This window comes from Alligator sinensis, unplaced genomic scaffold (genome assembly GCF_000455745.1).
Source record: "Alligator sinensis unplaced genomic scaffold, ASM45574v1 scaffold937_1, whole genome shotgun sequence".
NCBI lineage: Eukaryota > Metazoa > Chordata > Crocodylia > Alligatoridae > Alligator > Alligator sinensis.
Genome location: NW_005842257.1, coordinates 391,307 through 407,617, shown reverse-complemented (window position 1 = coordinate 407,617; position 16,311 = coordinate 391,307). Strand labels below are relative to the sequence as shown.

The window sequence follows — 16,311 nt, the reverse complement described above, 5'->3', positions numbered from 1 at the left end:
TAGGGAAAGGCAAGTAGATGGGAGCAGGGGAGTTGAGAGGAAGAGGAAAGAAAAGAGGTTAACAAGGAGAAAGATGGCTGGAGAGTAGCGTGATGCAGAGCGAGTGAGGCAGGATCTGGGAAGTGTGAAGGGGAAAGTCTATTAAAAGATCTATCCATCCATCTTGGATGCTTTTGAATAACAGCTAAACCACAGACCACTTAAATAAACTGCAGCTTACAAAGGGAACCACATCTGTGCTGCCAGAGCATCTCCACTTGGAGGTTTTCTAAGCACTTTACAAACATTTGCAAAATTAAGCCTCATGCCACATCCCATTAGGGCAAGCAGACGTTCATCTGGATTTGGGGTATTTTTACAGATGCAAAATGCACTGCCAGGTTAAAGGTGACTGATCCTCAACAAAACCTGCTACAGCACTTCTATCACGTGTCCAATGGCCCGGACAGTAAGGGAGGAGAATAAAGTTATAAGATTAGTGGCAGGGGCAGCTCAAGAGGCTTATTCATCTCCGAAATGTTTAATGCATTCAAGTCCTATTCCTTGTGGTTCTCAGCAGCCCGTCTACACGAGACACTTATTGGCAGTAGCCTAATAACACTGCAGTAGCACGTCACAGGACAGACCGTGCTAATGCACTACTGCGCAGTATTATTAAGCTACTGCACCATAGCGTCCCTAAAAAGGCATTCGGTGCTACTGCATTGTAACTGTAGCTACGTTGCATTTACTTAGTACTTCATTAAGCAAGTACTAAATTAAATGTGCAGTAACTACTGTGCATTAATGAACGTGTAGATGCAGCAAGTGTCTACTAGCCTCGCGCTTTATAGTGAAAAGTGAGCCTTTGGGCAAGGCAGGTGTAAACACTAAATTGTAGAGGATTGAGGTTAGTTGAGAAGTAGCAGAATCCGGAAACCTTAACCTGGCACAGAATAGTGCTGGTTTGGTGAAAGCAGTTAAATATAGATAGATATATAAAAATAGTAAGCTTATAGTGTGTGTGTGTGTGTGTGTGTGTGTGTGTGTGTGTGTGTGTGTAGTAATTTTCCTTTTGTGGGGTTATTTGGGTGCAGTTTTGAGAAAATTTGCCAAAGTCAGAAAAATTTCAACCAGAGGAGAAAAAGAAAAGCAAGTTAATAAAAATTCTAAATCCCAGGTAGTTTAACCATTTCTAGCACTGAGTGGTAATCCAGGGACTGCCAGAGATGCTCCTGTGCTATGTGTTTTCCAAGGTGACAGATGATTGTTGCACACTTCCCTAATTTCCCTGTGTTTAGTTGATGTTGTGCTGTTTTGGGAGAAACCTAGTGTTTAAAATATTTTATTTTAAAGGAGCAACAGGGTGCAATTTGGTACCTTGCCTTCCATTACAGGTCACTTGGTAGCTCATACAGCAGCTTGGGGCTTATCTGCAAGCGACCGTGTAGCGTCAAGTCAGCTGTGTCACCGGTGGGTCTGAACGAAGTAACTCATGCTATGGACATCTGTAGTCCTGAGTGACTCCAGCAGCTTCACTTGGTATCGAGCCACCCCACCGCCTCGTGCACTTACTCTCTGTTTTCAGATGGTGAAATTGCCACAGAGAGATCAAGTGATGTGCCCAAGGCTAGGCAGCCTGGTCGGTGGCAGAGAGGCCAACAGAGGAAAGAATAGATCCTGACATCACTGGGGTCTACTCCTTCCTCCCAGAACTATTTGCCACATCTGCATTTGAACATGTGGATCTCAGTCCAGCCTCCTCAGTCACCGATGACTTCCCGAAGGCCGTCATCCTCATCTCAAGGGACTGCTGATGATGATACAATTAAGTCCATTTAACCCATGTGCTACACTGCACAGTCACCCTCTTGCATTGAGTTTAGTGCGCTCCCCTGTCATGCACACGCATCCCATAAAGGAAAGCCAACCCCTTGGCCTGCCAATTCCCTGCTCCCTGGCTCCCCACCATGTCCCCAGCTCTGTAGGATGGCAGAGAGGAAAACGTGCTGTTTCCGTATAATCCCCGCTGCCTTTTCAGCTGTCTGAGCATGGGGCCCGTGGGTATTAGTGTAGCATTGCTTATGTCGTGCTCTGTGTTCATTAGTAGCAGAGGCTGGGTAACTGCGAGTGAAACCTCCCCTCCAAACAGCTCTCCCTCTTCTTTCCTGAATGCCTTTCCCTGAAAGCTCTGGAGAGCCGTGCTATTTTTGAGCATCACTCCGTTTTAGCTTCACACCAGCCTGGCAACTGCGCTGTCAATATTTTATATGGCATGCCCCCCTCCGTTTACCGTTGGAAGGCTGCAGATTTGCGTAACCAAAGGAGAGGGACGGGGAAAGGGAGGAGACTTTTTAGGGGTGAAAAACACCCCTTTCTTCTCTTCTGAGAGGGGATCTTGGACACAAGCTGTCTCTTCAAAACCTCCTGTCGGCGAATGCAGAAGACTAAAGGAGATCTGCGGGTGCCCCTGCCGACGAAAGCAGTCTGGAGCGGAGGGCATGCCGGGACGCTGCCAAATAAAAAGTCACACTTAGCTCAGAGAACTACATATTGTTGTTACAAGTCAGTCAGGGCTACAGCAGGGTGGCCGTAATGGAAACCGGGGAATAAGGGCTTGCTTCTCATTTGTGCAAAGGTCCCTTTATACTTCTCAGGGCCTTTAAGGAACCCGAAATAGTTTGTAACTAAGAATTTGGCCCGGGCATTATGTATTTTCATCAGGTATTTCTGGTTTACTTTGTGCAGATTCTGGGTCTAGGTGGTTTTGCTGCAAGTGTGTGTGTGTGTGTGTGTAAGCCAGGCTCAGAGCTGCAGGGGAGATTGTTAAAAATAGGAAAGTGTTTCTGTCGAAGTGCAAAAGTGCATACAAGACTTGTAGTAGAGATGATCTCTTTTATTAGACCAACAAGATTTTTGCAAAAAAAAAATCTGTAATTGCATACATCCATTGGAAGGGGAGCGGCAAAGGCAAGCCAAGTATCTGCAAACTGCCCGCAACTCTTCTTCTTTCTTCGATTCTCCTTTTAAGTGATTGCATTGCAAAGTCCTTATCACATCAAGCCAATCCCATCACATGCAGACAGGCTGAGTCAAACTCCAGAGTGATTTTTATTGTGGCTGGGCGACTGGTCTGTCACCTTCCTCTCCCCTACCCCATCACTGGCATTTCAGGAGGTTTTAGAAGCATTTAAAATCTTTTTCTTTTGGCAATCTGTTCAGCTCGGCTAATAGTTTTCTTGGCAAGAGTGAATCTCCACTTGGGGAGCATTTATAGGGAATGACTTCCCCTGGCACGTATTTGGCTTTGCTGGTGACTTCCTACGCATCCGCGTGCCTCAGTTTTCCATTCATAAAATGGCAATGATAATTTTTCTTTCCTGGTCCTGGCCCATTTTACAAATTTAGTCTTTAAACTCTCTGCAGCCGGGGCTGTTTGGTGCTATGTCTGTGTACCCCTCCTGGTGCAAAGGAGTTGATCTTGATTGGGACCTTTTGACTCGGGTCTGACACAAATGCATGAAAAGGAAGAAGTGAAGGACCTGTTGGCTCTTACATCTCCTTACCCAAGAAGGTTGTGACGACTGCCTGGCACTTGCAAGCCCTACTAAGACACAAATAATGAATGGTTATATGCTGTTAGCTGTAAAACACTGCTCTTCTCTACCTTAAAATGAATAAGCCAGAGCAATGAAAGTTCAGAGTCATAACGACAAAGACAAAGCCCCTTAGCCAGTATAATGGACCCCATTCTTGTCCTTTATTTCAGGGGTTTTGGGTCAGATGCACCACACTGTTTGTCCAGTTCCCTGCCAGATGCTGTTAAAGAGAGCAGGATCTGTTAGTCTTGCTCTTGTCCCTTCCCTGAGCAGAGCAAGGCATTTCCTAAGGGTCAGTACTTTTGCACTCCTTTTTGCTTCTGATACGCAAGTCCAGGGGCAGGTTTGATGGGCTTCAGAAACCAGCCCCTTGTCTATGAACTTCCTGCCCTGCTTTGGAAGGGGAGCCCACCTCTGGCCCGGCGAAACGGCATTCATCGCTCGTGCTGTGGTATTATCATCGTGGCCGAGCCGTTACGGTAAAGAGCCCTGCACGCTCTGGAATTGGAAAGGATCGTTTGCTAAGTGCAGCTGGGCCTTGGCTTCTTGACCTCCCGGTTTTCCCAGAGTCCTTTCAGAGGCACGGCCGCAGGAGGGGAACGGCACTATTGTGTGAACAGGAACCTAGAAAGCTTGTAACCAGAGAGCCTGCGAAATCCTGCGTCACGGGGGTAACCGATCTGGAGGAGTCTCCGGGACCCTGTAGCGTGTTAGCATTGCCATAAGTGCTGCCCTTTGCTCTGCCTTGGAAGTGGAGTGGCTGGAATTGCTTCAGCATGGCTGGGGAGTGGGGGGGGAAGAGGCAGGGCTAGCAAGATGGCCAAGAAATTAGGTAATTTTCAAGCAGCCAGACTAGCAACTGTTATAGTAATTAATTGGCTAATTCACCATACAAACAAGGGCTCTTTAAACAGAGGAAGAGCTGGCCACGTGATGTGGATCTGCTTTCAGTCAGGGAAAATGCTTCAAACGCGAGGCCGTGGAGGGAGACGTGGCCGTATCTGATGGCCCAGGCATAGTAGCAAACCTGCCTCTGTCGCTGTGGGGTCCGGGCCTTTAGGAAGGTTGCCCATGCCTGTAGCTGGACGCTCCTCAGAGGTGCAACCTGTTGCACTTCAATGCACTGAGTTACTGCATTGGACTCTGGGCAGTGGGGATTTTTTTTACCTGACATTGCTGATGCCCTTGGCATCCCGTGATATGCCCCAATGCAGAGGGGTGCACACAGTGTTGAGCACCAGGTAGAGCCCTGGACTGAGGACTCTGGGTCCTGCCCTGTATTTTTGACTGTAGGCACAGTGCATGTTCCCTCCATGCCTCAGTTTTCCCATCAGGAAATGGAGATAAGGCTACTCTTGCCTTTGAAATGCCACTGTGAAATGCTCTGTATAAATTCCCAGGAATTTATAGGAATATGCTGTACTGGTATTACACGGGACTGTGCCCAAGCTAGGGGGTTGTACTGTGCCCATATCAAACCATCATCATGAAACTGGGGTAAGAATGGTATTTAGCCACCCCAGCTCGATCTCTGGTTCGGTGTGTGTACAGCCCCTAGCACAGGCCTGGGGGTGCTTCTGCTGTACAGATAAATAGTAATGGTTCATTCACCAGCACAAATTGTGCTCCAGCTTCCCCCTTTGCAAAATGAGGCTAATAACACAGAAATAGCACACAGCTCGACTGCACCTGTAACGTGCTGAGGTCTAACGGGGGGTGCACGCTCTTTCTCAGGCTAAGCTCCCTTTGACTTGAGTGGAAAATTACCCTGAGGGAGAGTTGCAGGACTGTTTTTATTCTTCGGTAGGGCACTTGCCCACTACTTTTCTTTGAGGCACAGGAGCCCCACCTGATACTCTAGAGCTCATAACAGGGTTTTAATCCAAAGTGTTTTGGGTTGTGTCTTGGAGCCGGGGGTGTCGTATAAACCTGGCAACCACCTTCCTGTAGCAATACTTGCTGCAGGGTCCATTGGCAGGTGACATGGAGCTTTTGACAACACTTAATTAGCCACGTGCTTATGTAAAGCACCTAATCAAGGTCCGACTGAGCTAGTACCTGCTTCGTCTTAAGCAATTTGTCTCAACAGTTCATCTCTCTCTCTTCCAGGCGGCTGAATAACAACGAGCTGACAACCATCCCATCTTTGGGGGCTGCACCTTCCACCGTCGTCTCCCTCTACCTGTAAGTCCTTGCTCCCTCGCGCCTGGTTTGTTTGGTTTTTTGGTCATCAATTGTCTGTTGTCCGCTGTTGGGGTAGTTTAGGTGTCACACTCCTGGCAAGCATGCTCATGTGGTCTTATTGAGAACCCGGTGATGTATTTTACTGCAGTGAAGATGCTCTGGGTTTGACCTGCCACAAAGCACTGCCAAGGGTTTCGGGGGGTGGAATATATAGACCTCAGCTTTGGGGCGGTCTGAAATATTTCCTCTCCTCCATCCCAACACTTGCAGGACCTCGTTGAAAAGGAGCTGCCACATGGAGCAGATAAGCAGCCTCCCTGTTCAATCATCTGACATTACCAGGTGCCCGAGTACAAGATCTGCAAGTCCCAATACGAGCAGACAGTCTGCCCTTAGAAGTTTCTCCCTAACCCTTTTAGTTAGTGGCCGGCTTATATTCATGCACATGCTTAAAGGCTTCAGTCCCTTCTTGGCTTTTTATAGGATGCTCTCATCCTCCGCATAAATGTCTCGTCCCTTAAGTTTACGGTTTGCAATGGTAAGTCTTACAGGTTGGTTACACATTGGGTAAAATATAGATTTTTTTTTTTCATCAGCAGCTTTCAATCCCATTGACTGGTGCCTGCTCTTGTACTATTTGGGAGTAGGTAGGAGCACTTGATTTTACCTTTTCAGTTTCCTTTCCTTTATCATATTTCCTCTTCTCTTTAAAAATAAACCCCAAAACCTAGGGCTGGCTATATATTTGATCTTTCTTCCCCAAACTCCTTCTGGGCCACTGATCATTTTCACGGACCACTGTGGATCTCTCCTTTTTTTTTAAATTCTTTGGAGGTGGTGGCCAGAACTGATCACAATGTCTCCAGTGGGCAGTGCTGTGGGTCAATGTAACAGCAGTATAATGCCATCAAAACTTTTTTCTATCCCATTCCTTAGGCACCCTGTGATTTTGATTGTTTTGCCTGTAATGCACATTATACAGTTTTTTCATGAAGATGCCTGCTCTCCTTCTAGGAAGGTCACATTTGATACAGAAGCAAGCGATTCGTTGAGCAATTGAAATAATTGCTTCCAGTGTGCATTATCTTGCATCAATAAACATTGGTTGGGTATCTTCCTCTACCTTTTTTTTACGATAGATATTGCTCATGTCAGTACCACCAGATAATTTTTAACTGTGTGACCTAAGATGCTCTGAAGGCTTTGAAGCAACCTTGATATGCTGACTAAAAATACATTTCTCTTACCTAAATCGAGTGCAGAATGTGAGTGAAACAAATTGGCCATGTTCCTGCTCTTCCATTAAGCAGTGTTAAAATATGTAAAGCAGAACTCCCTCATTGTCTTAATTCAGTTGAGGGAACCGAGGTTAGAATTGGCAGCTGCAGCTCTCTCCTGGCCTGAAATGAATTTCGTTTTAGTTTTTTCTTTGAATTATAGAAAATGAGGGTCCAACCCCCTGCTCAAAGAAGGACCAGCCCAACTCGTATCATCCCAGCTGGGGCTTTGTTGAGCCAGGCCTTAAAAACCTCCAAGGATGGAGATCCCACCGCCTCTGGGTAACCTGTTCCGGTGCTTCACCACCCTCCAAGTGAGAGAGTTTTTCCTGTTATCCAACCTAAACCTCCCTTGCTGAAGTTTGAGCCCATTGCTCCTTGTTCTGTCATCTGTCACCACTGAGAACAGTCCAGCTCCATCTTCTTTGCAACCCCCTTCAGATAGTGGAAGGCTGCTATTCAATCCCCCCTCGGTCTCCTCTTCTCTAGACTAAGTAAGTCCAGTTCCCTCAAACTCTCTGCATAAAAGTTATGTTCCCTGAACTATTCTTGTTGCCCTCCACTGGACTCTCTCACCAGTTTGTCCACATCCTTTCTGTAGTGGGGGGTCCACAACTGGACAGAGGACTCCAGATGTGGCCTCACCAGTGCTGAACAGAGGGGAAGAATCACTGCCCTCAGTTTGCTGGCAACGCTGCTACCAATGCAGCCCTAGGATGCTGGTAGCCTTCTTGGCAACAAGGGCACGCTGCTGGCTCATATCCAGTTTATTGTCCGCTGTCACCCCCAGTCCTCTTCTGCAGAGCTGCTGCCCAGCCAGTCACCCCCAGCCTGCACCGGTGCATGGGATTGTTTCCTCCTAAGTGCAGGACTTTGCACTTGTCCTTGTTGACCCTCATGAGATTTCTTTTGGCCCAAGCCTCCAATGTGCTGAGGTCACTCTGAGTCCTAGCCCTGTCCTCCAGTGTATTTACTACTCCCCCCAGCTTGATGTCATCTGCAAACTTGCTGAGGGTGCACCGCATCCCATCTTCCAGGTCATTGATGAAGACATTGAACAAAACCAGGCCCAGGACCAACCTCTGGGGCACTGCACTTGAAACCGGCTGCAATCAGGGTCCTTTCCTTGCCCTTTGAAATGGAAATACCTAAGATCTTAGCACTGGGTGTATACCACACTCATGCGTCGGTGCTCCTGTCTTCCCACCAGTCCTGGATGTAGCGAGAGCGCTCCAGCTAGAGGTCTTAGGACCTTGTTTGGGAAGGAAGAGTACGTGGTGGCTTGAATCCCAGCACTTGTGGGTTGACAGTTTGCTCACAAGTTTCTCAACCTGGCTGCAATTTTAGGTGTCCAAATAAGACCCTAAAGTACCATTTCCTCAATGTTTCTGAAGGCACCTTAATAAGTAGCTAGGGTTTCCTGAGATCCCAGCCAACTCCCTGCTATTGCTTTTGTGTTTAATCTAGGCAGTGGATGAGAATCAAGATCCTCATCACTACACTTTGCTTTGGAGTCGGAGCGTAGACATTTCATGCCCAGAACAAAATGAGCTCTTTGGAGAGGAGGAGTCATTGACTACCAGCAGCCAGATTTGCTGTTCCTCTGAAATTTCAGCACGGTACAGAAGGTGCCAGGGCAAATGATAAAAGGACAATAACCTCCACAAATCTGCTTAGTATCACTTTCCTGAAATCTGTACTGCTTTCCTCTGCTGCCTTGCGATAGTTGGATTTGTGCTATTCCTGTCATAAGGATCCCATTGTCTGCTCTGTTGTTCGGAGAACATGGCAGGCTGGGCGTTTCATCTCCATTCTTATCACAGGGAAAGCACATTTAAAGTCATCTTTACTCACAGATGCTACCCACGGATGAAGTAGCCAGTGGAATAAATTACCAAGGGAAATGGGGCCGTCTTCATCGGTAGCAGCTTGGAAATGTGTCGTCTTAACGCCAGTGTCCACCACAAATAAGTGGCTTTGAGACATAGGTTCATTGGGTAGATGTGATATCTTTTATAGACCAACTAAATAGTTGGAAAAAATAAGAGACACGAATTCCTAGGTAAAATGCCCTGGCGCTGGGATGTGGGAAGTCATCTGGATGGTTGTAGTGATCTCTCCTAGCTTCCAAACCTGTTAATTTATAGGTAGGGATTTTGCTAACTCTAATCCGGGATAAAGACTGTGAATTGAATCCTAAGACATTGAGTGTCTGGTATAACAGCGTATTCCTGCAGTTAAAGGGAAATAAATAAATTCCTGGTTTTTCAAATGTTTATAAACACATGAAGTGTGTTTACCTCCGAGACCTCTCAAGTAGGTTTGCATGCATTCATGCGTTTAAGTGTTTCCAAAAGCGCGTTAATGTATATTATCAGAGGAGTAATGGCATCATTACTGTCCGTCTGATGGTCCTTTCGGATGAGTTATATGGCGCTCTGTCTACCTGAATTTGAGGAGAAAAAAATAAAGCACCCTTACTGCCAGAAATATCTTTAGGAGACTTGCCAAGGAGCTGAAGCAATGGGGGAAAAGCTGGCCACAGCCAAGAGTTTCCACAGTGATTTTTTTGGTTTGCCTCGGTGTTTGGGTGCCCCGGCTGAGGTGCATTAAAGGGACCTGGTTTCCGGATGGTGAATGCAAAATACTTTGCCAGGCATGTCCTTTTAGAGTGTCTGAAATCACCGAATTGCAGACAATGAGGGTGGGAAGGGACCTCAGGAGGTCACATCTCATCCAACCCCCTGCTCCAAGCAGGACCAGCCCCAACTACATTATCCCAGCCAAAGGTTTGTCAAGCCGGGCCTTAAAAACCTCCAAGGATGGAGAGTCCACCACCTCTATAAGTAACCTGTTCCAGTGCTTTACTTCCTGCCTAGTGAGAGAGTTTTTCCTAATATCCATCCTCAACTTCCCTTGCTTCAACTTGAGCCCGTTGCTCCTTATCCTGTCATCTGCCACCACTGAGACCAGCCCAGCTCCATCGTCTTTGCAACCCCCCTGCAGGGAGGTGAAGGCTGCTATTCAGTCCCACCTTGGTCTTCTCTTCTGCAGATTAAATCAGCCCATTTCCCTCAGCCTCTTCTCAAAAGTCATGTCCCCCAGCCCCCAACCATTTTCCTTGCCCTCCACTGGACTTTCTCCAATGTGTCCACATCCTCTCTATAGTGGGGGGCCCAAAACTGGACACAGGACTCCAGATGTGGCCTCGCCAGTGCAGAATAGAGGGGAAGAATCACTGCCTTCAATCTGCTGGCAGCGCTCCTACCAGTGCAGCCCAGGATGGTGTTACCCTTCTTGGCAACAATGGAGCAGGCACAATTGCCTGAACTGTTAGCCCAAGTGTTAGTGAAATCATTTGAAATAACTACCTTTCTGAAGAGGTTCATCTCAACCTCCCTGCCTTTTAAACACTTTTATTAAGTTTCTCTGCCTGATTTCTCGCATCCAACATGGTACCAGGTGAATGCCCAAGGCAGTTTTCTTCTGTTGATTTCTGCTGGTGGACACGACTTATGCTAAACGTATGAGTCTTCTAGGAAGGTTTGCATGGGCCAGTACATCTAATCTACAAATGAGGCTTGTTTTTTTTTTGGAGATGCAGTATGGATAGGGGCAGAATTAAATATGGCAAAAGGACCTAGCTCTCCGTCTGTGCCAAGGGGTTAACAGTGCTGTCCTGCTGCCCAGTGAATAGAGATTGTGAAGAGCTCAAATGTTATAGTGATGAGAGCCCTGGCGGGAGATGGATTGAAAATAAAGGCTCTTGAAAGCAAGTGCAGTAAATATTGGGTTCTCTTGTGTTTTTCTTCCTCCTCAGGGGGCTAAAAATGACGGAAGCTAATAGATTAAATACAATCAAACAAGCTTGACTTAATTTTTTAATTCACGGTAGCTTTTCCAAAACCCTGGATCAGTGGTCCTCAGCCTTTCTAGACTCAAAAAACTCTTCACTAGACTTCAAGGGGCAGCCTTCAGAAAATATCAGCTCTTAGTATTCACTCTTTTTTTGTGCGCGCCAAAGTAATAGAGCATTTCTTCTGTTGCAGAAAACTCGGAAAGAGCACAACAGGTCAGACTGTTTTGACACGGAGCATACCTGTTTGAAATTTCTGGGTTTATTCTGCGAATCATATTTGCACGCCTAACCGTGCTCATGTTGCATAGCACCCTTGAAAGGGTCTCAAGACACCCCGGGGTGCTGCAGCTCCCTGGTTGAGAATCACTGCCCGAGATATTCAGAGGAGAAAAAGGAGACTGACCCAAAGTATCCAGCTGTTGATTGACAATATTCAAAGCTATTCATAGTTTCGTAGTCGTTTGGGGCCTTACAGATCATTGGGTCCAGTCCCCTAAGCCACTTTACACTCATGATCTTGCTTGGAATAAGTGTGGACAACAAGAAAGCCAGCAAGAGGATTTCTGGAGGAAAAAGAGCGTGAAATAGGATTAGCTGATTCATAAAGGACCCGGCCATGCACTACAGAGTGTTTACTGGCGAGGCGAAATCAATAGGACTGCTTTGCTGCCAAGCTGAGCATAAGACTTCCTTGGAAAAAAAAAAAATCAATCTTCTTTACGGGCTCATTAATGTAAAGATCAGTTCACATTAAACTGTAATTAAACAGAGAGGCCTAATAGGGGAAGGGAAACAAACTACTGCACTACAGGTAAAATACATCGTGACAATTCAAGGCAAGGAGAGGTGGGGAAAGACCTAAACTAAATCAGTCATTATGGACCATCCAGTTTGACTTGTTGAATAAGCCAGACCAGAGGTCCAGCACCTGATAATATCTCTATCAGACCCATAACTTCCGTTTAAATGGGAGCAGCTGTCTCGGAAACAAATTGCATCTTGCTATAAAAACCAAGTTCATCCATAAATTGTCCCTACCCCAAAGAGCTTACAGTCTGCAAGCTGCTATCTCCTGCATGGGGGAAAAATAGAAGACTGAATCAACAGGACATTCCTCATATTTCTCATTATTCAGTCTCCCTCACACCCAACAGCTTTGGGCTCAAAACTCCCAAACACGGGTTACTTAGGTGACGATATGGGGTTCTTTTCTATATATTCACATCGGAAAATAACTGTTGCTTTCCAACTAGCATTGCCTGTTATTTTGTCATATTTAAAAAAAAAATCATATGCTGTTACAAAACCATCTCTCAGACAATTTAATCAAACTCCCTGAGTTTGCATTAGCTGGAATTTTAACATAGTCCTTGCATGAACAAACATAGTTCTTCAGAAAATGATGGAGATATTTGACTAAAAATTATTACAAGCTCTTCATTAGGGCTGTTGTCCAGATGCTCTACTATAATTTTAACAAACTGTAAGGATTAGAAGACAATATACTTATTAACCAATTAAAGATGCATCATATCGAACACCTAAAGTTGTTTCCAACAAAGGTTAAATTAACTACTTCTCTACCTTTTAAGCATCTTTTTTAAAGCTTCAGAATCAGAGGTTAAACCATACAAGACTTACTTCTGCACTACTTTGTTTTACAACGTATTTTGCATTTTTCTCAAACGAGTATGGGAAAATCTTTTAAAATCATGTGGTTCAGCCTTTTAATGCAATTTATAGATAATCTCACTCTGTTTTTACAACCTCGGCTGAGCTTGATGGGGGTCAAGCAGGCAAATTGCAGAAAGATCTGGGGCATTTACCAAAGGTGAATTCTTCATTCATTTTTTAAATCAGATTCTATCCTCAGAGTAATTCCCCCACGCTGCAAAGGAAAACATTGTTTTCCAGTAACCCAGCAATGACAGTGACTAATTTATATATATTTTTTAACCCAATCCAGTTTTGAATTATTTTTTAACATTGAATTTTTATAATTTTATTTTAGGGTGGCAGTGGAGTTGCCAGAGTTGAGGGTTAATTTGCAATTCTAGAAGGAAGAATTAAGAACCAGAGAAATGTTATTCCTCATACCGTGGGCATCATCTGTTCACTCAACCACACATGCCAGTCTAAGACACACCAGGTACATCCATACGTATGCATTTACTGCGCAGTAACCAAAATTCCTGTGCAGTATGGGTGCATGTCTACATGTGCATGCCTGTACTGCACTGGAAATATGGCGACTTATGCCGACTTGACCATAAATTTGATACCTGCATTATGCAGGTAGCAAATTTACACCCGATTAGTTACTCTGCAGTAACGCACGTATAGACACCTTACTGCGCAATAACAATGTGTGTGTGGACTGAGTTGGGACTAACTTTAGTAAACGGGAATAAACCGGCATCTACACGTGTAGAAGTAAAAGTGCATTAGCGCTGTGTGTGGACTGACATGGGACTTTTTTTTTTTTAATATGACAAAATAACAGGCAATGCTAGTTGGAAAGCAAGTTATTTTCTGATGTGAATATATGCAAAAGAGCCCCATATTGTCATCTAAGTAACTAAAGTTAGTCCCAAGTCAGTCCACACACACAGCGTTAATGCACTTTAACTCCTGCACGTGTAGACACCGGCCTATTCCCCGCTTACTGTGCAGTAAATTTAAGCTGGCATAAATGCACGTGTAGACGTGCCCACCATGTAGCATATTAATATTGCAAGAAAAGGGACTAATCGGGGCTGGAATATATTTAAAACCGCTGCTTACAAGATCCCATGACTTCTTCAGAGGTGAACTGGTGCTCCCAGTTCTGAAGTCATACAGCAGGCTTATTCCTGCCCCAAAAGGCAATGCCTCTTCCTGGTCCACTGATTTGAGCTGTAGAAGGGGTGGGGGACAGAGTGTGCTTGAACCCAGGCATGGTCCAGTTGACACCAGCAGATTCCACTTATATGCCAGCCTCATCCCACATCGCTCACAATGCGTCACTGAGTGTCGCACTGCATAATAATTATCCTAAGAGGCATCCATTGGACTGAAAGTCTCAGTCTCCAACCTGATGTAAGTGGACATAATAGCCATCTTGAAATGAAAGGGTTTCCACGCACTTCCCGCAAGTCCTGAATTGGGCTTAGAGATGGGCGGCCAGTTCTGCAGTTCTAGTTCCCTTCCAAGGGGAGCAACACCTCGGAGAAATAGAGTGGAGGAACGAACGGCACGCTCTATTTAGTCTTCCCGCTCCTTTCTTTTTGCCTTCATCCTCTTTAAAAACGAATGAAAAAAAAATGTTGGAATAATCAGCCTTTTTTTTTTTTTATGCAAACTACTTACAGGAGTTAACATAATGTATTCTTAAACCCACCTCTTCTGTTTGCTTTATTCCAAGTCCATACTAGGAATCTGGTGTGTAAAGTCTGGTGGTTATCCAGGCCAAAGATTGCAAGACCCGTTCCCAGCGGAGGAAGTTCTCATTAATCATGTTCTCCCCGGCACCGGAGGAGACGCTGTTTTGACTTTTTCCTTTGGGTTGTTGGAACCGGTCTAATCATGTGCCTGTCCTCTCCAGGCTTTTCCAGTATAATGCGAGCGCATGGAAATGGCAACAGATCTGAGGCTATTCCAGGGAAATGAGTCATCCTTTTAGAAAAGCAGCAGCAGTGAAACAGATCTTCCTCAAACTCAATAAACAGAGCATACGAAAGAAATCCGGGCAAATTTAAAGCCCGGCATGCATGGCTGGAAGGAAGAAGGTAGAGAGAGATGGGAGCGTTTTTAGGAGTCGTGTTTAACGCCGTATGTCAATCAGATATGTTGGGGGCGAGTCCTCCTTGTCCGTGGGAATCGTCATTGTCGAGAACGATGTCCGTCATCGTTTGCAAAAGGAGAGTCACTTGGAGTTGGCTGCTTGTTGGGTTCGGTTTGCGCCAGGCACAAGCCAAGAGGCCATGTTAGTTCGTTTCTTGTGATTTTGGAGAAAAAGATGGACAGGATACAAGGCCGGGAGCGAGGATACTTGGAGTGATTTCCCTTGCTTTGTTCTAAACTCGCTGCGGCGTAGGACCGGGTCACTTGGCATTCCTCCTCCCGCCCCATGAGAAATGGGGATAATGCTTGCCTCCATCAGGTAGCTTTTATTCCTGGATGCATATCAAGTACTTTCAGCTCGTCTGATCTCTGTAAAAGTGCAAGTTATGTGTCATGATTTACAGCACACATTACACAAGATGGTTTCCAGATTCTTTCCCTTGCAAATCAGGCAGAGATTAATTGTAGCAGTAATTTGCAACCAGAGTCTTTTGCTAAGGTCAATGTGAAAAATAACCTCATACTTGGATCTTGGGGTAGCCAACATTTATGACTATTAATATCTGCCACTAGATTGTCCATCTAATGTAAGTAAAGCACATCACTACAAAGAGAATTCTTCTGTTAGTCGCTCACAGGCTGGAAGGATTTCAAACATAAATAATTGCTGAGTGAAACCAAAAGGTGCTTTTTTTTTTTTTTTTTTTTTTTGCTGTCTTTTAGCATGCTGGATTTGTCAGTTTGAGATTCAGTAGTGAGTCCAATTCAGTTTGCTTGGGGGAAAGTGAGCAAGGGGTTACACTAGCACCGAAAGCAGGTTGAATTCTAGCTAGATGCATATTCTGTGTTTCCTGCACTGTACAAAATATATGTTTTAGCTTCTATTCACATAGCTATTCCTGGCAGACTTTTATTTTAGGATTACGGGATATGAATATTTTGCAATAAGTTTGACATTACAATGCAGTTGTGCATGAAAGTTTTTTGGTATTCTCTCTCCCCCGCCCGCCCGCCCGCCCGCCCTGACGGGTTCTAATTTCAAGTATTAGGTCATTCTGATTCAGGAAATGTTTGTAGCAAAATTAGTTTTTGGAGAGACACACACATACGTGCACTCCACTATCAGGCAGTGTGTGTTAGCTCATCCTAGTCGCAGCAGGGCTAAAGCTGTTTCATCAGGCCTGTTTAAAAATTGTTCCTGCTCTTCTGGGCCCAAAGCCAGCACCTAACATACCGGAGGGGTGCATTGCACACCGATCCCATGGGTTTTCTTCTCCATTGCTGCCCCTGGGTGCAGTGACAGGAAATTAGATGTCAAGAAACCTTGAACTGGATGAATCCCTGAAGTCCAGATCAGGCTCTTGTTAATAGAGGCATTTTGGAAAGCCTGCAGCCTCTGTTGAGTAGAAAAAATAACTCTGGACACTTCAGGCTGGATTTACTGTCACCTTTTACCTGCCTTAAATTCTGCAAGTTAAGTGCAGAGACAGACAAGGGAGATCGTATTAAACATTATGTCTTTACCCTTGCAAAAATCACCCTCTTGGGGTGGGGGAAAAATTGAATCTTGGTTATTTTAAATGAAGGCCAA

General features: G+C 45.3%; 1 protein-coding gene across 3 annotated transcripts in view; it reads left to right on the top strand.

Moving 5' to 3' along the window:
* Positions 1-16,311, top strand: part of LRIG1 (leucine rich repeats and immunoglobulin like domains 1) — a 106,349-nt gene that overhangs the window by 44,350 nt on the left and 45,688 nt on the right. For all 3 annotated transcript variants that reach the window (XM_006027619.3, XM_025208866.1, XM_025208865.1), the window contains exon 3: positions 5,688-5,762. In XM_006027619.3, the coding sequence (XP_006027681.1) occupies positions 5,688-5,762 (75 nt within the window). The remainder of the gene's footprint in view (positions 1-5,687; positions 5,763-16,311) is intronic.